The 23,773-nt window shown below is 48.5% G+C and overlaps 1 protein-coding gene across 27 annotated transcripts in view; it reads left to right on the top strand.

The window, feature by feature from the left end:
- The window catches only part of SCRIB (scribble planar cell polarity protein), a 1,329,907-nt gene that overhangs the window by 786,179 nt on the left and 519,955 nt on the right, over positions 1-23,773 (top strand). For all 27 annotated transcript variants that reach the window (XR_011278687.1, XM_069621824.1, XM_069621823.1 and 24 more), the window contains 3 exons: positions 616-894; positions 22,674-22,784; positions 22,959-23,135. Coding sequence is in view for 26 of the 27 variants with exons in the window: in XM_069621824.1 (XP_069477925.1) it covers positions 616-894; positions 22,674-22,784; positions 22,959-23,135 (567 nt within the window). In the remaining variant the exon portion in view is untranslated. The remainder of the gene's footprint in view (positions 1-615; positions 895-22,673; positions 22,785-22,958; positions 23,136-23,773) is intronic.

The following is a 23,773-nucleotide window of genomic DNA, read 5'->3' as shown; positions in this document are numbered from 1 at the left end:
TCTCGTATTATTAAAAAATAATAATTTGTAGCTACTCTCGAAAAATCAGCTGAATTTTCAAATGAAGCAGCTAACAACTGAATTTGGTATGTTTTGCTCTGTTTTTATACAGCCTAATCAAACTTTGTAGTTTGCTCGTTCTCTAATGAGGCAAATTGACCGGTTTCACCTAAGTCTGTTCCACTGGGACAGCATCTTGCTTTAGTGCAGTGTTCTCCTTTGCTCAGTTTCCCGTTTATCCCAAAATCACGTATTGATGCCAGCTGTTTTTTAGCTTTATGCTTCCGAATTGTCACTCTACCTATTTTTCCATAATTTATCGGTGCATTGTAGTCCCTTCATATTACAATAGCAAATCATGACCCAGAAGGTTTAGGTGCGGGTCTCCCAAAGAATAGCCAATAGTTTTCTTCTTGTTTTAAACCAAATCATGTAGGCAATTGACATACTTTGCCTAGCATCTGGTCTGATTCACAGGTGTGAAGTAAATTAGGCAAGGTAGACTTTATGATTTGTGGCTGGAATGTGTGAGTGAATGCCTAATATTGTCGGCTTCGTTTCCATGTGCCTGGCCTGGCCTGCTAGATGCTGACTGTGGTTTCCGGGTTGTTCTAGATCAATGGGGTAGACATGACAGAAGCCAGGCATGATCAGGCAGTAGCGCTGCTTACCGGTTCCTCACCCACCATCACCCTGCTGATAGAGCGAGAGATCATAGAGACTGGCACGGATGCGGATCTTGGGGCCTCTCCAGCACTGCAACGGAAACGGCCACATTCCCCGCCACCACCAAGTCGGTTGGACCCTGGTGAGGAAGCGGACCAGCCGGAAGTGGACAAATCGCTGCCGAGGACCAACCCTACACGAGGCATGGAAGACGAATACCCAATGGAGGTAAGAATGCATATACTTCTTAATATGAAACCGTTGTGAGTTCCCATAGAATTTGAGCTATGACATATCAGAACTGTTGCATTTGGAAATTATTAGTTGATCATAACGTTTTTAATTTTCAAATGTTTTACACTGGCCTTAGTTATCTAAAACATACAGTACATGGTGGACTTCAACTTCGAGGTTCTGCTGAATTTCCCGCTGAAAATCAGCTCTTCTGCCCAATACTTTATCGAATCCCTGCCCACACCGCTAATGTTTTCTCATGTCATGACAGTTTTTCCATTGTCCGTTACTTTCCTGCAGAAATCAAGTGACTGTTGCAGATTTTCTACAGCAAATAGTTCTTACGAGCGTGAATAGTCTGATTAGAAAAACCACTAAGCTGCATAGCTGTCAAGGTGCTCCGTGTCATGCAGGAGACAGTTCGCCAACTGTGGTGTTTTATCGGCAGCACGGCCGTGGGTGAGGGTGAGGGCGAGGGGTGGGGGGGGAGATGGAATGACCCCATGCTTTAAAGCGTTAAGTAGCAGGTTTTTCGCGGGAGCCGAACGGCGTATGCACGGGAGGATTGACGGTGCACTGTGAATTTCTCGATTTATATCCCTTTAAGATCAGTGCACGTGTGCTGGTAATTATTTATTTTATGTAGGCGTTTTTAGCGGGATGTTGTCATCGTTTTTGCCAGGCATTTTGTTTCGATATTCATTGGGACTAAATAAGAAATATTTCACGAGCTGGCCATGCTGAGCGTTACGAGGATGGGCCGACGTTCAAAAGCGCCAGAATTTAATTAATATAGAGTTTGACTTCAGAAAAGGTTTGTAATAATGGCTAAGCTGGAATTAACTTTGACACAAGTGGGGTACAATTTAAAAGAAAGGTTTAGGGCAAACACAAAACCGCGAGAATGTTGAGCCGATGCAGGGATCGAGGAGTGAAAAGGGGAGCAGCTGCAACAGGGGCGTTTTAACAATGCGATAATGACTCAAAAGTAAACCTCCCCCTGGCAGGAAACAGAAACCAACGTCCTTCTCCAGGCCGTGAGCACGTATTTCCCAAAGCGAGGTCAAACCCCTATTCTGGTAGCTTTAGGCGGCCTTTCATTGGGAAATCTGAATGACTGTTGCTTTTTGTCACCGTAGTGAGCAGGAGTAAGCGTGAGAGGTGCGTCGGTGAAACAATAGAGGGTAGGGTGGCTGTGAGCTTCTCCTGGTTTGCACCTGGGGTGGAGTATTACCTTCACGAGTGCATGGCTGCTTTGAGAACAGCCGTGCCGCCCTAGAGACTCTTTTTGGTAAATATTTTTTCCCAGCTGGATTAGAAAGCGGGCAATGCTCAGAGCAGTGTGCACCCCCCGTACAGTAATAGTGGAGCTAATGGTGGGCGCTTGAGAAATCTCCAATCTTGTATGATCTCCCTTCCACCATCTATGTGCACCCGTCCCCCTACGCCTTTCTAACCACACATCCAACACACTGGGGTGTTTTGTACTTGCCAAGTGGGACTGGTGTGTGTAGGGGGGGGGGGGGGAGTTTTGGGTTTTCATGTATACTTAATTAATTCTGGACCTTTATTTTCTCTTCTCGTGTGTTTTTTGCCGGTTCTGTTCCTTTTTTTGTGTGCATGCGGTGACTGTGATTACAGAACTTTGATACAATAGCATCCACAATGCCCTTAATGCACCGTGGACATAGAACTCATTGCTTCCTAGCTAGTTCTGGCGACCCCTTTGTTCAGCTGCAGAACATAAATTAAGAAAGGCTGGCGCAGCACTGAAAGCAGCTCTCTTCCCCCCCCCTCCCCCCCTCCTCCTCCTCTCTCCACAACCCGCAGTGCCCATAATGTCTCCTTAATGGCCCACCCTGCAGAACAAAAGGAGAGACAAACATGCTCTCTGTGATGAATCAACTTCTAGGACACCAGTGGTCCAGGGATGAATATCAGTTTCTAAACCATCAATCAGCCCCACAACTCTAGTACACCAGAAGGGATCCAAAAAGATTGGAATACAAGTTTCTCCGCAAGGTCGTGGATCGTTGGTTAGTTGCAACACAGTGAAAATACAGTTATTAACCTATGATAAAAGGGACTGTCCAGACAAGGTTGTGTACAAATATCTACTTAATTATTACAACAGACAGTTCTAGCACACTACAAAATACAAACCATCCTGTAAAGGAACAGAGGACGGACATGTTCACCAAGTAAAGGGATGCACTCTGGATACTGACAGGAGGATAGTTGGTAAAATAACCCGATTTACTGTTCAAGGTTATTTGGTTTCAGCACCAGGGGGGGGGGGGCAAAGGGACGTAACTGTCTCTAGGGGCCTTCGGAGAAGGACTAGGGGGGCAGAACCACAATGCACCTGTTGCTGAAGAGGTTCTTGGTGCTCGACCGGGTTGAGGCAATTCCAGGGCGCTTCATATCCCTTGAGACAGAGTGGTGGGAGACGGCTGTGGGTATCAGGCGGCAGGCAGTTCGGCAAGCGAGGCTGGACAGACGTCTGTACTGTGCGGCGGCTCAGGGCCAATAATCATTCTCTGTTGCTGGTGGGTGGATCTGGAATGCTGGTCGAGGCTTCTCAGATGGCACTGGTGACTGCGGCATGACAACAGTCCGCGGTGCAGCTGGCTGCAGTTCGAGGACTCTACTGTCTCGAAAATGTCCTTAAAAGATGGACGCTGGATGATGCTTGTGTGACACTCAACCTAGCTTCTTTGCAGGGCTCGTGTCCTTTCAAGGAGGAAGGCCCAAAGCTCAGGAGAGTGTTTGCAGGCAACAGCTTTGTCCTCAAGTCAGATACTCTCCAGCACTTCCCACCTAGCAAGCTTTCTGGCAGAACCTATCAGGGCACACTGTGTGCTGGATGGGTCCTCTGAGTCTGGTATCTCCATCTGTTCTCTGGGAGATGTTTAGGGGATGGATCTTGCTTCCCTCTTGGAACTCCTGGCCTTCCTTCACTGACGGAAGATGTAAGGTATACTGTCCCTTCAGGGACCACATGAGTCATCCGTCCTACTCCTTTTGAAGCCTTCAGGTGATCTCCTAAGTGAGGGGTCCAGCCCTCTTTTAAAGCAATATGGGCCCCAGTTATTGGTGCAGGCTAAGCCCACCTTAATGAACGAATCCTGGGTCCCCAACATATGTCTTCTGTTATGTCACAGGACAGACAAGGGTTTGACAACATATACTCAAGTCTCACCCATCTCCCTGTCTGTTGTACATCAAAGTGTCGCTCCGGTTTACTGAGCCCTCTGTGACCCTTGATTAAAGCTCAGGGTTCCCTTGAAGTTTGTGCTGGGAGCAGGCATCCTTTTCTTCCCCCCACCCCCTGCCCCTCAACCCCCGAACCCCACATACTTTGCCTCTCTGAAAGGAGTGGTTTATGCAGGGGTTAGCCTACAGTAAATATTGGACCGAAACCTGCATTTCGCTGCCTTTCATACAGAGGGGTGGGAACTAGCTTCAAGTTGACACACTGCATACCAAAGGGGTGTTAGTCCGCCTTTCCTGTTGTATATTCTGGCAACCAAGCACCTCCACGCTTGCTTCAATTATCCCTCATTAATCTCAGCTACCACCATCTGGAGGATAAAGGAAAGCAGTTCAATGGGGCCTTTGATATTTAAATTTGGCTGCCCATGTTGGAGGAAGGTGTGCCTTCCCCCCTCCTTGCTTCAATGTACCCAGGGCTGTCAAATTCCAGCTGAATATGATAGGGCAAGACGGCGCCTGTAGGCTGTGTCTTCCCGGAGTACATGTGACTACGCGTTTTGTGTGGGAAGCAGATGGACTGTGTGCGGAATGGCCTCACACAGTTCTGAGGTTGATCTCACATCATTCATTTTCATTTATGAAAAAATCAAAAAGCCCAGGCGAGCACTCTCCCCGTGCGGATAGTCGAAATCCTCACACTAGGCACGGAGCACCATTTGGCTAGATGGGCTTCACCTTTTACTTGATGGAGCAGGGATTGACTTGGAAAGACTGGGAAATAGCTTTTTTAAGTTGTCTGGTTTTTTTTTGTTGCATATTCAATATGTAAATGTTTAAGTAATTAGAGTTGTGATGGAATGCTTTCAACTGGAAACTTGCACACAGCGCCAGTTACCTACCGAATTTTGTAATGGACAATGAAACCCAGCAATGATAAAAGTCCACTTCTAAAGCTTAGTTACAGCTAAGATCTGTTTATAAACACTGTGTGTCCTTCACTGTTATAACAAGCATTGGGAAAGCCACCAGTTCTGGCTTGATATGCATATATTGACACACTAGTAAATTACTATTCGGCTCAGGCTGAATACCTAGGCCAACTATTCAGTATTTGTCCGAATAGTAAATTTACTATTCATGTACTATTCAGTACACCCCTGTGGAGGACTGAAAAAGCTGCAGTGTAAAAGCTTGCTTAGCTGCCAACAGGCCACCATGGAATGAGGGTCACTTCAGCCAGTCCTGATTTGGTTTTTAATCCGTATGTTGGGGCTTTAAGGCTCACATTTACAGTGAGGAAAGTGAAGCTTTAACCCTTTAAGTGCCATGGGTATTCCCCCCAGTACCAAGGCCTTTTTTGGTGATTTCATTATGTGGCCATTCATTGGCTTGTAATCCTATGTTGCTGTAGGAGGGGTGCGGGAAAATAAGCAAAAAGGGCGAAAATGTTGTTTTTTCCCCCCAAAAAATGCCAATAAAATGATGTACAAAGAAGCCTTTGGTTTTTTCCTTGTAAGAGCTAGGAACACATGGTTTGCTGTGCTGAATTCCCCAATTTCCTGGTTTTCAAGAACAGGAGTGGAAACGAACAAAAATTATTTTGATGTGGTTATCAACAGTTTTGTGAGAGGTAGGCGATTTTGGCCATTTTTGCCAATTGGATATGCATGCATGTATGGAATGGAAGAAAAGGGTAGGAAAGCCGAATTGGAGGACCAAGACAAAATTCCAAGTTTAGGAAGGGGTGATTTGCGTAGGTCAGGCAACAACTAAGTAGGGGAAAATGCCATAGTTTGGGGGAAAAGCAGGAAAATGACAGAAAAAAAGGTATGTGTTGGACATGGTTGGCTTGGTACGGCAATGGCTTCTATGAATTTTGAGAAAAGCTATGCTCTGCTACATTCCCCCGACTCTTGCAGTTAGGAAAGCACACATTTTTTGTAGTGTTTTTTACAAAACGAGCAATACCACAAGCCAGACACTGAGCCATGGTACACAGGAGTTTTATGCTTACGGCCTGAACAGACGCACTTAGCATGTGTAAATCAGGAAAACCAAAGTGGTGAGGAACGGCAAGCATACTTTTTTTGAAAGAGCACAGGCAGACCTTTTCAAGGGTAGGTGACTTGTGCAGGTTACAAAAGTGTATGGTGCCTAAAGCAGCGACTAAATGTAGGGCACATTTGGGAAATGAAAGGGTTGTGTGATAAAGGGCACCAGCAAATGGATCAAAACGTTAGGACAACCGCACAAACACAACACATGTTATACCATCCCACGTTCCCACAGGAGTCCCGATGAAAACGGTACCTCACATGTGTGGGTGCACCTACCTGGACGCCAAGGGGAAAGCCTAAAACAGTCTGTTTTGACACCTGAATTTCACACTTTCTCCAGACGGGCACACCATACAAATATGGGCCTCGGGTGTCCAAGCGACCAAGGAAAACAGGGAACCACATGCATTTCCGAAAAGAGGACCCCCGTGGGAATCCGCAGAGGTATGATTTGCACAAATCGGCCCAGTATTTATTACCCAGACAACTCTGCAAAATCCGAAATGTGGGGGGGAAAACGCATTTTCTACACATTTCACTCGGCACACCCATCGAAACATGCCCCAACAACACATGGCCTACCGCCCGCGTTCCCACAGGTGTCCCGATGAAAACGGTACCTCACATGTGTGGGTGCACCTACCTGGGGGCAAAGGGGAAAGCCAAAAACGCTGCTAACCCAAGGCGTTTTGGACAGCAGAACATTTTGAATTTCGCTGAAGCCCACACCATACACGTTTGGCCCTAGGGTTTCCAAGCCACCAACGAAAACTGAGAACCCCATGCATTTCCGAAAAGAGGACACACGTGGGAATCCGCAGAGGGCTGACTTGCGCAAATTGGCCCCAAATTTATTACCCAGAAGCCCTGGCAAAGTCTGAAATGTGCCCAAAAAAAACACATTTTTCATTTTGTCGGGGGTTCTGGGTAAAACATTCTGGTCCGCTTCGCGAAAGTTCGACCTCTGTGGAGTCCCACTGGTGCCCTTTTTTCAGAAATGCATGGGGTTCCCAGTTTTCCTTGGTGGCTTGGGCACCATAGGCCCAAATCTGTAGGTTATCTCCCCAAACACTTTTGTGGTTACCAGTGGGTTAGCCTTTTCCCTTTGCGGCTAGATTGGTGAACCCAGGCATTTGAGGGACCTTTTTCGTTGGGACACCTGTGGGAACGCAGGAAGGTATGACATCTGTTGTTGACGGCGTGTTTCGGTGGGTGAGCAGAGTGAAATGTCTGAAAATTGTGTTTTTTACCCCCAAATTTGGATTTTGCTGGGGGTTCTGGGTAGTAGATTCTGGGCCGATTTGCGCAAGTCAGACCTCTGTGGATTCCCACGGGTGTCCACTTTTCAGAAATGCATGGGGTTCCCTGTTTTCCTTGCTGGCTTCGACACCCTAGGTGCAAATCTGTAGGTTGCCCTCATGAACAAAATGTGCTGTGGCGAAAGGCTTGGGGTTACCAGTGAGTTACCCTTTTCCTTTTGTGCCCCTGTAGGTGCACCCACACATGCGAGCTAGCGTTTTCGTCGGGACACCTGTGGGAACGCGAGAAGGTATGATATCTGTTGGCGACGTGTTTTGGTGAGTGGACACAGGGAAATGTCTCTGAAATTGGCTGGAAATGAAGACAATTCTAGGACATTTCGCTCTCACCACCCACCGAAAACACACCGCCAACAACACATGGCCTACCTTCCCACGTCCCCACACGTGTCCCGATGAAAACGGTACCTCACATGTGTTGGTGCACCTACCGTAGGCTCTAAAGGAAAAGGGTACCCCCTGGTAACCCCAAGCCTTTCGGCACAGCCCATTTTGTTCATGTGGGCAACCTACAGATTTGGGCCTAGGGTGTCGAAGCCAGCAAGGAAGACGGGGAACCCCATGCATTTCCCAAAAGAGGACACCTGTGGGAATCCAGAGGTCTGACTTACGCAAATCGTGCCAGAATATACTACCCAGTACCCCCGGCAAAGACCCACATGGGAAAAGGGTGCCTAAGGCCAGGGATATTACCGCCGACTTGGCTGGAGCCCTGGCTTCCCTGCGTTACAGCTTCTCCCCACCAAGGAGTCTCGGCAGTGTGCCAATACCTCCCCGACGGGAAAAGCTGTAATGCAGCCCAGCTGCAACTCCAGGACGGGTGGAGGTGATGTCCCTGGCCTTGGACATCCATGTACCATGTGGGTGTACTGTCCCCTAAGCACAGCAACAGCTGCAGGGAGCCCCAGCAGGATCCCCATTCCTCCCTGGAGGAGACATCTGTAGCATAGCACAGCCAGAGGTGGAGCCTGGGCTTGTAGACAGACAACCCACATGGGAGGGATCCGCTCCCAGGGAAGCACCAAAGTTCTGCTGGCATCGGGGGCAATTTGGGGCCTGCCCCTGCAATTGTGTCCCAGCCCACCAACATATCTGCCCAGACGGCCCATTCCCACCAACACCACCAACAATCCAGCCCCAGTCTCACCCACGCCACTGACAGTGGGCCCTAACCATAGAATAATAAACAGTACTCGCGTAACGTTGCAGCTGCTTGCGTAGAAAAAGCTGTAAACAAAAAAAAATTGTTACCTACGGTCACACCAGCGACATGTAGCCCTCCCTGGGGGCAGATAAGGGGGGGGCTGTCCTGCACTCCTCCCTCGGCTCAGGCGTCCCTTCCTAGGAGCAGATATGTGGTCCCAGGGAGGGCTGCATGACATGGCACCCACTCCATTGTGGGTGGGGGGTCGGGGGGGTCACCGCCCCATCCCATTAGAAAATTCCCGTCCCTTTGGGGTGCCCCACAGCCCCCCCTAAAATGCTTTCCACCATTTTCCTTTTTTTTTCATTTGGTAACCCAACTCCCCTTGGTGCAGAGGAGCACATTGATGTGCCACTCTGGCCCCGGGGTGCCCAAACCTTACTGCCCCACCCACGGGGGGGCCTGTCCCACAATTTATGGGGGCCTTCTCTCCCCTCACCCCAAATGGGTGGTGGGGGCACCTTATGCAGGCCTCCCTGGGCCTCCTACAAACGGCTGCGTGACGTACTCCTCCCCTCCATTTGGGGTGGGGGGGAGAGGGCCCCCAGTGGGTGCGGCAGTAAGGTTTGGGCACCCCAGGGCCAGATTGGCACACCAATGTGCCCCTCAGTGCCAAGGCAAGTTTAGTAAACAAAGAAAATAATTCAAAATGGCTGCCCTTTAGCGGGGGCTGAGGGGCCCCCTACATCGCTGGGGAATTTTCTAATGTGAAGGGGGGGTGCACCTCTCCACCCCCACCACAATTGGAGGGGCGGCACATCTAATGTAGCCCTCCCCGGTGGGCAGATGGGGGGTGGGAGGGGGGGGGTCTGTCGTGCACTCCTCCCTGGGCTCAGACGTCCCTTCCTAGGAGAAGATATCTGGTCCCAGGGAGGGCTGCATGACATGGCACCCACTCCATTGCGGGTGGGGGGTGGGGGTCAACGCCTCATCCCATTCGAAAATTCCCTATCCCTTTGGGGTGCCCCACAGCCCCCCCTAAAATGCGTTCCACCATTTTCCCTTTTTTCCTTTGGTAACCAAACTCCCCTTGGCGCAGAGCCAATCTGTCCCCGGGGGAGCCCAAAACTTACTGCCCCACCCACTGGGGGGCCTGTCCCACAATTTTTGGGGGCCCTCCCCCCCCTCACCCGAAATGGGTGGCGGGGGCACCTCATGCAGGCATCCTGGGCCTCCTACAAATGGCTGCATGAGGTACACCCCCCCTCCATTTGGGGTGGGGGGAAAGTAGGGTTTGGGCACCCTGGGGCCAGATTGGCACACCAATGTGCCCCTCTGCTCCAAGGCAAGTTTCGTAAACAAAGAAAAAATGGAAAATGGTACACTACACTTTAGGGCGGGCTGAGGGGCCCCCCTAAACCGCCAGGTAATTTTCTAATGTAATGGGGGGTGACCCTCTACCCCCCACACCAAATACAGGGTGGGGGGGCATCTCATTCAGCCCTCCCTGGGGGCAGATGCCCCTTCCTAGGAGTGCCCCCAGGGAGGGCTACAAGGGCTGCCCCCATTTCGCCTTGGGGTGAGGGGGAGAGGGCCACTCCCCTCTTCTGTAAAATAAATCCCTGGTGGCTAATGCCCCACCCCCACTCACACCCAAAATTTGCAGTTTTTTTTGCCCCCTTCCCTGGGGGCAGATGATCAGCCATCTGGCTGGGGGGGGCCCACATGTACTCCTGCCTGAGGGCATAAATCTGCCCCCAGGGAGGGCTACAAGGGGTGGCCCCCCTTTCCACTTGGTGTGTGAGGGCCACCACCATTTCAGGGGGGCAAAATAATCCTGGGCCCCCCATCCCCTTTCTATTTATTAAATAGTTTTGCCCCCTTCCCTGGGGGCAGATGATCACCCATCTGCCCCCGGGGTTGTGCACATATGTGCCCCCATGCTTTGGGGGCCAGGGGGGAGAGGGCTACTTACTGTAAGCAGCCACCCTCTCCCCCCCCACGTCACAAACGTATCCTTGGTGACTAGTGGGCATTGCTGCCCGCGTATCGAGCGCCCTGCGCCCTATCTGCGGGCAGCAATGCTATTACAAAGGGTGTCGTTAAAAAGGGGACAATCTCCCCTTTTCAACGACGCCTCCCTCCCTTGAAATACAGCCGGAGTTCGAGGGGGAGAAAGGCTCAAAACAAGTTGCCAAAAAGGACGAGCTATCTCGTCCTTGGCACTATGGAGGTAATGTCAAGGACGAGCTATCTCGTCCTTGGCACTACGGAGGTAATGTCAAGGACGAACTATCTCGTCCTTGGCACTTAACCCCTTAAGACCCCGATTCTAATTTGTGGTTGGCTAAAATTCCAGGACTGGTTGATGGTGACCACCATTAAAGTAGGCCAGTTGGCATGTATGAAAATGCTTGCTTTCCAGTCGTGTTTCACTTGTAATGTGTTGGGCAAGATTGTATGTAGTAACCCTGTGGGAGACTACACCAGCCTTGTCCTCTTGGCAATGGGTAACCCAACCTTTGGTATATTTCTGTACTACACAAGTTGGTAGAGTGACTGAGCAGCCAGGCTTATCTCAAGGGGGCTCAGTGTGAGCTGTAGGGTTGCAACATAGTTTCACAGTATCCATATAACACGTATACTCAAGGTTTCTCTATTAAAGAATTATTTATTAATTTAATAGTCAGTTTTAAAATAAGCCTTCTTTAGAAGGGAGCAATTGGCAACAGTAATTGTACACTTCAAGATACAGTCCATGAGTTCACTAAAGCAGATAGGATGGCACACAAATTTCCTACACCCCGAGGTGCCTTCAATAGCTAGGGCACTCTGAACATTAATATCACTTTTCACATTTAAATGGTAATACTGAAGATGTGGCAAAAAGGAAAAGGTTAGGGAAATAAATAATGGTTAACAAGTCTCTCAAACAGGTAAGCACTTTTGACCCATTCCCCCCCCCCTCTGCTCCCCCAATGCAATGTAGATTAACCCTTTCCCAGCTATAGAAGTAAAGTATGTATTACTTTTTTGAGGGACAGTAAAACACAAAGTCCGACGGTAGAAGAGTCTTCAGGGAGCCAGGACAGCCAATGCCAATTGAGCAAAGTCTAGGGGAGCTGAGGCACTTCTTGAAGGTATATTTAAAGTCTTACACAATGTTAAAGAGTTTTGTTGTAAGAAGAAATCACTGTTGGGCCACAAGCTGGGGGCATCTGAAGGGCAAAGCTGCAAGCAACTCTGCAAAGGGCTGCAAATGCAAGTCGCCATGGAGAGCAAGCAAGCTACACATACAAGAGGTAAGTACCCCTTAGTTCATAGTACCTTAGGTCTGAAGAAATGTTTCCAGCTGGCTTCTGTTCCTGTTGTAGTTCCTGCAGATCCGGTTGTTTCTGGGCCCCAGTCGTGGGGACAAGAGGGAGGACATAGGGGGACCCCTGCACTACAATTTGAAGGTCGGCAGCAGCACTGGCCGTAATTCAGATCAGTGGTGCTTCACGGTTTCAGCTACTCACAAATAGCACCACCGCGGCTCTTGGACACCTTGTGGACTTTCCTTGCTTCTGATGTCCAGCACTCTGTTGAGGTGGCTCAGGCTTGGACAGCCCTGCTTCAAAGGAATCTGGAGGATCATCCTGGAGCTCGGGTCCTGCTTAAAAGCGATGTACTCGATTCTCATGTTTCTGTCCTGGCACTCTGTTCCCGCTGCAGCAATGGAAGTACAGCCAGAGGAGAGAGGGGTTTGTCGAGTTCGTCTTGGGATCGATTGGTCCCACCAACCCAAGGGGAGAAATAGTCCTTTACGGGCTTCTCTAGTCAATGTCGAAATAGCTTCAGCACTGCAGCAGGGGTGTAGCAGGACGACATCCAGCTAGACCACTTTTCTTCTAACCAGAGGTACAGCTTGGGCTTGGGGGTACTTACCTTTTTGCCTTAAGTCGTGCTGTCTCACTTGAGATTTGCACTTGATTAACAGCTTGTGTTCCTACAGTGATTTTCTGAAGTATCTGACTTTTGTGAAAGACTTTACATCCAAGAAGTGCATCAGAACTATTGACTTTGTCCAGATGACTTTGGCTGTCCTGGCTCCCTAAAGGCACTTCTTTGAATCCATTGACATTTGCATTGCTTGTCCCTCGTAGGTTGAAATGTGTTGAACACTCCTTCTGCTGGAAAAGGCTTACCTAGATTTCATTGGAGGATTCCAATTGTCCTCACATTATAAGTAAAAGTTCTAACATTTCTAGTTTTCCTTAACCCTTCCTTTCTGAGACTCAGAATCTAAAAAGTATACTGGTGTTATATATTACTGTAATACCATCCTTGTTATTGAAGTCACTTCAGGATGTAGGAGTGTTAGGGAGAATTCTCATTTCTGTGCTAATTCCCTTCTACCTTAGAGAGCCCCAGGTCTTTTGCTGGACTTTAGGACTTTTCATTTTTATCCTGGAGTGAGTGAGACTTTTCTCTCACTCTTGCATGTATTTCTGATCTGATTTTTTTGGTTTTGGAATCTGACAAACTCTCATAGGCATCAGCTTTTGTATTGTGACACACGGCACCTTCAGTGAAGTGTCACAGAGAAGTCCTGTTCCCAAGAGTAGTAAAGTGAAATTGACTTTACTTACCAGTTTTTCCTATGTAGGTCCAGTACTGCCCATCTTATGTGGAGGTACGGAGGGTGGGGGGGTTACTTAGTAGCCACTTTTCCTACCTACTCATGTAACATGTTTTGTAACCCTCACTACATTTAATGGCTGGTGGCAGTGGTTTAATTTTCCTGCCATTGTGCGTTTTTACCGCAGGCTGAATCCTCTGCTGCAGTATTGCACCCATGTGTGCCCATTTTGTCAAAATGGCCTGATCTTCTTTTTTCGCTGTTTGAGTGACAGCTAGGCTGTGCCTGAATAGGAGAAACTTGCATAAAAGGCGAGTTCTCTTGAACAGAAGGCAGAGTCGACCACTGGAATAAGAATCTGATAAAAGAAACTGGAAGAGAAGCTTGTTGCACCCAGGTGTGCTGAAAATCCCAATTTCGTATCGACAGAGAAGCCCCAGAAAGGACGACTTCTCCCTTTTAGTTGGTGGAAACCGTATAGCCAGGTAGAGGAACACCAGATTGTGTGTGTTGCTTTTAAGGTTGCCTAGAGCTCCAGGAATATCCTCCGGACTCCCAGGAAGAAGGACTGACCGATCATGAGCCCCCTCAACAGAGTGCGGGACCCCAGTAGCAGGGAAAGCCCATCTCGACAGCCAGGAACCGCAGTGTTGCTATTTGCGGTAGACACCAGGAGCTGAAACACTGAATAGCCACTAAATTGAAGATTGCCGGTTGCGAGCAGTGACCGTCCCATTGCAGTGCAGGGGTCCCCTGAAGTCCTCCCTCTTGTCCTCACGACTAAGGCCCAGGAACAGTGAGATCTGCAGCGCTGCACAAGAACAGAAGTCATCTGCTGCACTTTTCTTCATTCTAAAGGTACTGTAAAGTTTGCCGAAATTTACCTCTTACTGTAGAGTTGCTTGCATCTTCTGCTACTCACATGTCTAATCAGTTCGTGGCCCTACATTGGATGCTTATTTTCTTCAAAGACTTTCTACTTAACTACAAAGAAGTGCTTCAGCTCATATAGACTTTTGCCTATTGACTTTGGCTTAGCCTCTTCCACTGAATGATTCTTATTGGGGGATCTGAAAGTATTTGCCTGCTTAAGAATATTTGTGGTCTCTTGTTTGTTCTAAATAATCTTTTCCTTTGACTTATTAATATATGATTCTAAATCCAACAGTGATATATTAATGTCCCCAGCACCTTAGCAATTGAAGTCACCTGAGGGTGTATGTAGTGTCTGTGGGCCATCCCAAAAGGGTATCTACTTAATTAGAGAGATTAAGAGTGTGTATTTCATGAATTGTATTTGAGTGTCACTGTTATATTGCTCCCTTCTGAAGAAGGCTTATTCTAACTGATTAAAAAAATCATAATTTTTTTCAAGAAACCTTGAGTGTAAGAGTTTATTTGAATTCTCTGTAACTCCACTACTGCTCATATTAACCCTTCTTGAGATAAGCCTGGCTGCTCAACACGCTACCAAAACTGTGTAGTACAAGCTTATACCAAAGGTTGGGTTTCCTATACCTGTAGTCGGAGTTGTTTTTAGTGTTACCAGAGGGTACTGTTTACACACCTTGCCTAACACCTATTGCAAAGAGGAAAAGGCTGGTGTATTTTCCCACAGGGTTACTACATACAATCTTGACTAACAAGGAGAAAAGTATTCGTATCTCCAAAGGGTATTCACCAGCTTTGATTTTTATTCCAAAGTTTGCTTTACTAAAACTGATTCTAAATAAATAACTATTTATAACTGAATCCTTGAGTGTAATTGTTAGTTTACTTGTATTGACAGATTTCATTTGTACAGCTCTACAGCTCACATTTACCCCTCTTGAGATAGGCCTGGCTGCTCAGTCACACTACCAACTTCTGTAGTACATGCTTATACCAAAACGTGGGTTACCAAATACCAAGCAGATAGTCTAACTGCACCAATTCTTACCTAACATGTATAAAAAAAAATGGGTGGGGGGGGGTTAGCTGCTCAGCAAGGGGCTTGAGGCGATGAAGAATAATATCCTATTCCTAGAAAAGGGTCTTCCCTTGCGGACAGAGCGCCTTTCGGAGTTCAGGAATAGCTGGGGAGCGCAGGCTATCCCAGCCAAGGTGAGTATCTTTTGAGGGCACCCGTGCGTAAAAGTGAATGCATGTGCCAGGGGGCCACCGGTAAGTCAAAGTATTCACCGATCTTTGACACAGTCCGGACCAACTTTGTCAGTCTAGCCCACTTCGCCTGTTGTTTCCAGATGCTCCGGCTCTCAGCGGCTGTCGTACGTGACGATCGTCCGTGACGTTTGCGGTTTCTTAGCCCTTAGAGGAAACATGTTTGTTCTGTTGCAGCTCGTCTCATGACATGATAGGCAAGAACAGCAGGCACTTTCAGTGAGGCGACACGGACCGCAAATGCTTGCGGTGTGGCACATTCACGTAAATCGTGACCCAGAGGAGCTAGGACAATGAGTTTTGGCGGCGCAGGGCCCAGGACCAAAAGCTAGTCTTTCCGCAAGTCTCAAGTCTCAACTCGGGATGGCGGCATTCCTGTTAGATGCCCAGGGTTTGAGCTGGTCAGTTCACTGGATGGCCCAGGAACACTTCCACTGAATTGCACTTAGAAAAATATCTATTGAGGCCACCAGCCGGCGGCTTCATCCTTGAGGCCCAACCCTCTCCTTGTCTCAGCTTCCTCCCGCCTTCCGTCCTGCCTCCACTCCCCTGATAGGTTGTCTGCATCCTGGTGCTTGCACTAGTTGCCGGTTCCAACCCGCAATTGCCACTTTGCTCGTGGCTTTTCCGAGGTGAGTGCGCTGTTTTTAGACTGTCCTGGGCCTTGTGAATTGCACTTTGAAAATATCTTTTGAAGCACCAAGCTCGCGCATGCATCCTTGCGGCCCGACCCTCTCCATGTCTTGGCTTCCTCCTTTCCTCCCTCCTCCCAGCCCGCCCCCTTCCCTGATAGGTTGTCTGCCACTCTTAGCCGACCTTTCCAGGCCAGCCCTCTAAGGGCCCCAAGGCAAAGGGCGACTCCCAAAGAGGCGGCTCCATATCGTGTCTGCAGATGTCAGCAGTGGAAGCCAGTGGCCAGCCGTCAACCAGCAGCGACTAAGTAAGGTAGGAGCGGCCCGGGTGAGGAATAAAGCAATCACTCTACCCTGAAAACCCTGCCACTTAGCAACCTTACCTAAACTAGAATATTACTGTTTCTTTTAGCCTGTGCCACGCTTATATAGCGCTGTGACATTTGTGAAAGTATTTAAACGGCATTGTGCAACCTAGGCCTTTTTCCCACTTTACCGAACTCTCAGACCTAAGTTTGTTTTCTCCGGCGTTTAAACTACATTGCGAAAGTAGTGCTTTTCTTTTGGTTTTGCCTTCTTATCAAAGATTCCATCTAGCAAACTGTTCTACTATTGTCTGAGCTCCTTTCGTCCTTTTCAAATGTCTATCGTCTTGCCCCTCCTTGTCCTTCCCTAGTGTGCTCCCCACCCTCCCCCACCTCCTTCCTCTTCTCTCCTCTCCCTACCGACTCTATGGTGCTTCTTGTTGCTCTTATCTTTTCTATCTGCTTCTCTATCGACTATCCTGCTCTCCTCACTAAATCTGGTAGGAAGAAGTATGAAAAGGACATCCTGATCTCCAACCCAGGCCTCCCTATTGCTGACATTTACACCAGCGCTTCCTCCAGGCAAACCCTCACTAACGTTCTCTTTGTCCTTCCCTCGCCAGACCTATGGACTCTCCAAATGGCATCTGTGCTTTCTCCTTTGTCTTCTTCTCCCATTAATGGTGGCACCCGGTGGGAAGCCCTCCTGGCCTCTTTCCACACTTCTAAGGTCATCATTAATAGGTCATCATTAATGTTTACCTGAATGGTACCGTCTTGGTCCAAGGCCCTTAGGCTAACCTTCTCATCTTTGGTAGACGCTTCCCGTGCCTCATCAATTTTGTTTCTTTGCCTGCTGTCCACTCTCTTCCCTCCATGGCTTCCTTGCCTTCCCCTGCTGTCTCCTCCTTGGCTACCTTGCCCTCTCCTGCCTCCCGCTGGGCTTCTTCTACACCTCTGCAGGGTGTACCTCTGATTTGTACCCCTCCCCGGAAGTCTTTCAAGGACGGCAACCTTCTCCATATTGCCACTCTCAACTCTTGCTCAGATGTCAAACACTCCTCTGACATCTGCCGCCTCCTTGAAGAACTTGACCTCTATGTTCTCGTTCTTACTGAGATCTGGTTCACGGCCAGCTCTGTCACGAGCTTTGACACTCTCCTCTCTGCAGCCAGGTCCAATCGTTACAGTGGGGGTGTAGCCCTGATCTTCCCTGAGTGGATTCCTGCCTCTGTCATTCCTACGCAGGCCTACTACTCTTCCGGATGCCTCGTCTGTAGGCTCTCTCTCTCCTAGCCATTCCCTCACTGTGGCTACCATCTTTTGGCCACCTGGTCAGATGATCGCCTTCCTTTCTGAGTGGGCGGACCTCTCCTCTTCCCTCCTTTTTTTGACCACTCATCTCCTCCTTCTTTGAGACTTTAACATCCGCCTGGATGCTTCCTGTTCTTCCTCTGGACTCTTTCGCGACTCTCTATCTTCCCCTCTGGCCAGACTTTCTCTACAGGGCACACCCTGGATGTTCTCATCTCTACAGACTGTCCCTTTCTTTCACTCTCACTACTCCTCTCTCCTGGAGTGATCCTTTTCTCCTTTCCTTCCAGCTCACACTCTCCACCCCTCAGGCCAAGCCAACTCCAGCAATGCCACCTACCTTCTCGGTTATCCAACCCATGAAACATGTGTCAGTTGAGGCTTTCGCCGCCACTTTCTCACCCCTCTTCCCCCTTCGGCTGACTCACACCCTGACACAGCCCTTTCTATGCTTAACTCTGCTACATCCGATACTCTTGACGTCCCTGCCCCTGTCCTGAGTATCAGCTTGAAGCCCAAAGTTAAGTGCAACTCCTGGTACGACTCAGAACGCGTCAACCTTAAACGCAAGTGGGTGGTGACTGAGAGGAAATGGCGTGCTTCCTGTACATCCTCTGACAAACTGGCCTGCCGCCTGCTCTAAAGGCAATAACGGCTCTGTCCGCACCAAGAAGAGCCCTCATCCAAGCCCACGTCTCTGCGGCATCGAACAATTTGGCCGAACTCTTTAAAATCTGCAAGGAGCTGCCCAATCCTGCGTCAGTCTCTACCTCTCCTGTCCCTTCCCAGGTACTCTGCACGACCCTGGCTTCTCATGTAATCTCTAAAACTCTGGACTTCCTCTCCTCCCTCTACTTTCTTCCTCTGGCCCTTCTGTGGCCACCTCTGATTTCCCCCCCTTTTCTCCCCAGACAAGGTTTCTAGACAAGTCCGATCTATGAAAGTCTTGTCAAAACAGGTTCTCCCCTGTTCCTCTAAAACCATCAAGGACCACATTGACACCCTGGCTCCTGCTTTGCCTGACTTCTGCAACCACTCCTTCGCCACTGGAGTCTTCCCTTTCCCCTGGAAGCACTCCCCTCTACACCCTCTTCTTAAGTACCCCTCAGACGACCCCTCCTGCCCTGCTAACTACCGCCCAATCTCCATCACTCCTTTTCTGGGTAATCTCCTGGAAAAGGTAGACCTCTCCCAGCTTGATCGTCACACTGAATTGGTTGGTAGTCTCCATGACCATCAGTCTGGCTTCGGAGCTGCCAGAAGCACGTAAACTGCCCTCCTGAACATCAGTGAAGACCTTCTCTCCAACCTTGACTCCAATAACCCCCTGTGTCCTCATCTTACTTGATCTCTCTTCTGCCTTTGACACGGTCAACTATGCCATCCTGCTCAACCGTCTCTGGGTATCACTGACCAAGCCCTGGCTTGGCTGACCTCTTTCCTCTCCGATCAACCCTCCCAGGTCCAACTTGGGTCCTTCTTCTTTATCTCTACCTGTGGTGTTCCCCAGGGGTCTAACCTCTCTCCCTGGCTTTTCAACGAGTACCTGGCACCTCTTGCCCACAGCATTGATGCTCTCTACCCCAACTTTCAGTGATATGCGGACGACACTCAGCTCATTTTCAGGCTTCCTTCCGCACCTCTTCTCCCGCTCTCATCTCTGTCTGCTATCCAAGAGCGGTGTTCCGCCAACTATCTCTGCCTTAATGTCAGTAAGGCTGAGATTCTCCTCATCAGCACACCTGCTCCCTCCTTTCCTATCGCTCTCTGGCCGGCCTCTCTTGGCCCTCTTCCTTCTCCCACCTGTGAAGCTAAAAACCTTGGTCATCTCCACTAACTCCTTCTCTCCTCACATCTCTGACATCTCTACGAAGTCACACGAACAGCTGCCCCTCCTCAGAGGTATTCTTCCTTTCCTCTCCTTCCCCCCCGAAGCTCAATGTCTCCAGAATTCTGGTTCTCTCTAGGCTGGAGTATTGCGACAGCCTCTTTCTAAATCTAATCTGCCTGCTTCTACTCTCCGCCCCCGAGTAACTCATCCAGAAACAGGACTGAGACTTGTCATTGGCCTCAAGCCCAGGGATCATAGCTCTCCAGGACTGAAATCTCTGCACTGGCTCCCAGTGGTTGCGAGGATTAAGTTCAAAACCCTCTGCATTGTCCACAAGGCCTTCTGGGGCCTGGGGCCTCAATACCACCAACCCACTCTACCTAAATATCTTCCTTCTTGAGCTCTTTGCTCATCCGCCTCCAACTCCCTCAGGGTCAGTCGCTTCTCCAAGCAACAAGTTGGTAGTAGATTTCTTTCTTCGGCTGTGGCCTCCCTCTGGAACAGCCTTCCTGTCTCCCTGAAACTTTAGGAGAACCATCTCTGGATCCGGAAGCACCCCAAGACCTTCATCTTTGTTTCTGCTTTCTCTCCTTCTCGCCCCTGCTGAACTTATGACTGAAAATGCACTGGTCACCTGGCTACTCTCTGATATCAGGCCCATGGCCCCTCCCCCACCAGCTGCACACCTGCACTGCCTTCTGGATCCCAACAGTCCCCCCAGCTCTTGACACTTGATGCCTGCACTTACCCCTGCACTTGCCACTAGCTGGCTGGACTTTTACCTATTGTTTTTATTTATTCTTACTGTTGATCCTATTTATTGCACGCCCTCTCCTCCTTCTCCTCCCCCTCCCCCCAGCAACCCCCCCTTCATCCCCCCCTGCACAATCTCAATGTCACCTGGCCTAGTAAGATCGTTGTCTCCCCTCTGTTCCCCCTTCCTTGCCTCGTCGCGCCTTGAAACACTGGCGCATCATAAATACCATATCATATCAGAGGCTCTTTGTGAGGGTAAGTAGATGAAGCCTAGAGTAGTTTTTACCACTACTCCAAAGGGGTTAAGCGCCCTGGCATGCCTTCTTGGAGCGTGGAAGAAACGGGTCCTACGGGACGACAGCGGGGTCAGGGTGCCAAACCTTCCAGCATGTCTCTGGTGGTTCCACGTGTCTGCTCTTTTGTTTCAGGATACTTGGCTCCTTCTGTTTGGTTTGAACTTCAGTTGATCGACCTGGAATGGATGCAGGGCCGCTTCTCTTATCCAAGATTTGTTTTGCGCTCAAATCTGGGATAGCCAGTAGAAGAACTGCTCTTTCATGCCCGCCAGTTGTGGGCCAGTCCTGGCTCACAGTGGTTCCAGTCATTCAGGTCAACTAGATATACTGGCACCAGTAGTGTGGATTGGGACCAGACCGTCCCAACCCTCTTCTGGGCCCTAGCACACGTGACCTGCAGGAGCCTGCAAAAGTTGTGGTTTTCACAGAAGACTACATGCCCAAAAAAGGAATACCTGGGTCTCTCAATCTGGGGGAAGGCAAAGGAACAAAATGGCCAAAGGACAACAAAAAACTTGGTGGCACGGCCATTTTCGGCCCTAGCCACAGTCTTAGGCCAAACGCGGTAATCGCGGTATGGTCCATAAAAACGAAGTAAAAATACTTTAAAAGTAAACTGCTGCCACCAGTTAATCCTAGGCACACTTCTACAAGCACCAATCCTTAGAGGGTTTCTATGGCCATAAAACAAAAGCACCCATATGCGTGGTACTGTAAGATACTTGGCACATACATAAAAAGTTACCCAAAAATGGCAACAAAGTCGGAGACTATGGGAAACCTAGTTTCCCAGTACTGACAGCCTGAAGGATGTGTCAGTTTCCCCCTAACAAATGAACGAAAGCCCAGAAGAGTGCAGCTGAAGGCTGTGCTCCACTGGAAAAAGTCAGGTTAGGTACTCCAAACAAAAGCAAAAAGTGCGGGGGGTTCACAAATGGAGTGCAAATTGCACCTCAGGGAAATCTTTCCTAACACATGCGCCCACCCTTCCTCCCCTCTTGGAGGTGAAGGTACATAGACATCAAAACATATTACACATGCACTTATGTACTCGCTCGCACATACACTTCATGCTCCCTCATGTTAGAAACAAAACAATCTGAGTAATTTGACGTGTGAAGGACCAAGGGTACAATGGATTTGACACTAGGGATATTATTAGACATGCCCAGTTAACATCCCTTTTCGACCTTCGAAAACAAGTCATGCAATACTCTACACTTACCACTAGTTGGTGGCCTATGCAAAGCATGTGAATCTAAGCAGCTATAAGCATAATTTATTTTGTCATTTATATAGCGCACTTAACCCAAAGGTATCTAGGCGCTTTTAGCTTAAGTGATTGGTAACATTAGGAACTTGTAGCATGAGGTTACAGTCCTATAAGGTTCCAGTACAGTGGTAGCAGATTACATCATTATCTTACATTATTTACAGAACTTCTGACGCAATAATTCTACCTAATTTCAGCATAGTGCAGCTGGTAAGTAAGTTATGACTTACAAGGTATACAGACAATAATTCAGAGGGGTCATTGCTATCTACCTGTGAGAGCCCTAAGCTTAAGTCAGCTGTGGACTTGTGTGAATAGCCAGGTTTTGAGGGCTTTGTGGAATGACCATAATGATGGGTCTGTCCTCAATGCTAGGGGCATGGAGTTCATAATTTGGCAGCAATCCCTGGGAAGCAAGCTATTTCATATCAGAAATAAGAATGCGCTAAGTAATGTATGTCCTATACATACACACAAACACTTAGTGTAGGGTGCCATTTCCTTCATGCAGTTGTCCTTAAGGTTTCATGTTGGCACAAAGAGGTCTGCACCCCACTACTGTTTTGCTTGGCTATGCTAGGCCAGGCGTTGTGCACACTTTTATTATATACAATAGTATAAGCATTTATGCACCTGTGTGCAGAAATATATGTACTTCATAGTAGACTAGTAATGTGAACTGTATATGCATGGCCTTTTTATTCTCTAAATGCTAAGGGCACCAGGATGATTGTCTTTATAGAAATATGTGCAAGCCAAACGGTTCCTGTTCTGACATTGCCTGCCTTTCCCATCCACATTCTCTTTGCACCTGGTAGTTGCTCCACTCTTCTCTTCTTTTTCATTTAGGAAGTCCTGCTGGTGAAAGCTGGTGGGGCTCTGGGGCTCAGCATCGTTGGGGGAAGTGATCACTCAAGCCATCCATTTGGAGTTCATGAGCCTGGAGTTTTCATCTCAAAGGTATTGAGCAGAATGCAGTGCTTTGAAATCTGCATATACACTACTCATAATGTGATTTTGATAGCTTCCAGTCAGCTGATGATTCATATGGTGGTGTCCATCTATGTACTGGTTATTGTACATGCAGGTTTCTGCACATATCTCTGATGCTCTGCTGGTTATCATTTGTTAAAGGTGATTTCTCAAGGGCTCGCTGCTCGGAGTGGGCTGCGTGTTGGCGACAGAATCCTAGAAGTAAACAAAATTGACTTGCGACATGCTACACATCAAGAGGCAGTGAATGCCTTGCTATTTAACTCGCAGGAGATTAAGATGCTAGTGAGACGAGACCCTCCTCCTCCAGGGATGCAGGTGGGTACTCAAGTGTGAATCTGGTGCATGGTTGGGTAGCCAAAATGTCTCCTTCTGTTGTGTGAAGTGGCATAGGGATTCTATGAGTGATGTGATTGGGCAAGATGGGATGGAGGCGTTGGTCACTTCCATTGATTCTTACTATGATTTCTCAGACCGAGAGCAGCTTTAACATCCTGGGATAGCCTGTTGCTCTATCCAGGCATGATTATTCTGATAAGATTGTCCAACACAGTGTCGTAGATTTCTACATGTAGAATGTTTCAGAAAATCAGTGTGGTTGAAACGAGATTTGAACAATAACTGCACTTCATACCATTTTGGGTGAAGGGTGGCGTGGTGGAGATGAGAACAGCCCCCCTGTATTTTCCCCTGTTCAGCTTGGGACAGGAAATACCGCCCATCCCATAGTTTGCTTTGCCAATTGCACCCTTCATTTTAAAACGTTTTTTTATCCGTTTGTTGTTTTGTGGGTTGTAGCCTGCTCTTTGTGATTTATATTTCTTGTGGAGATAAAATCTGCTGTGCCTAGTTGTTAGGGAGAATTTTAATTCCTGTGCCAATTCCCTTTAACCCTAGAGACCCCCAGCTCTTTTTAATTTTTACTCCTGAGTGGGACCCTTTTCTCACTCACTCAT

Source organism: Ambystoma mexicanum, chromosome 5q (assembly GCF_040938575.1).
Source record: "Ambystoma mexicanum isolate Mex_15411 chromosome 5q, UKY_AmexF1_1, whole genome shotgun sequence".
Taxonomy (NCBI): Eukaryota; Metazoa; Chordata; class Amphibia; order Caudata; family Ambystomatidae; genus Ambystoma; species Ambystoma mexicanum.
The sequence above is the reverse complement of the archived record's forward strand: the minus strand, read 5'-3'. Positions and strand labels throughout refer to the sequence as shown.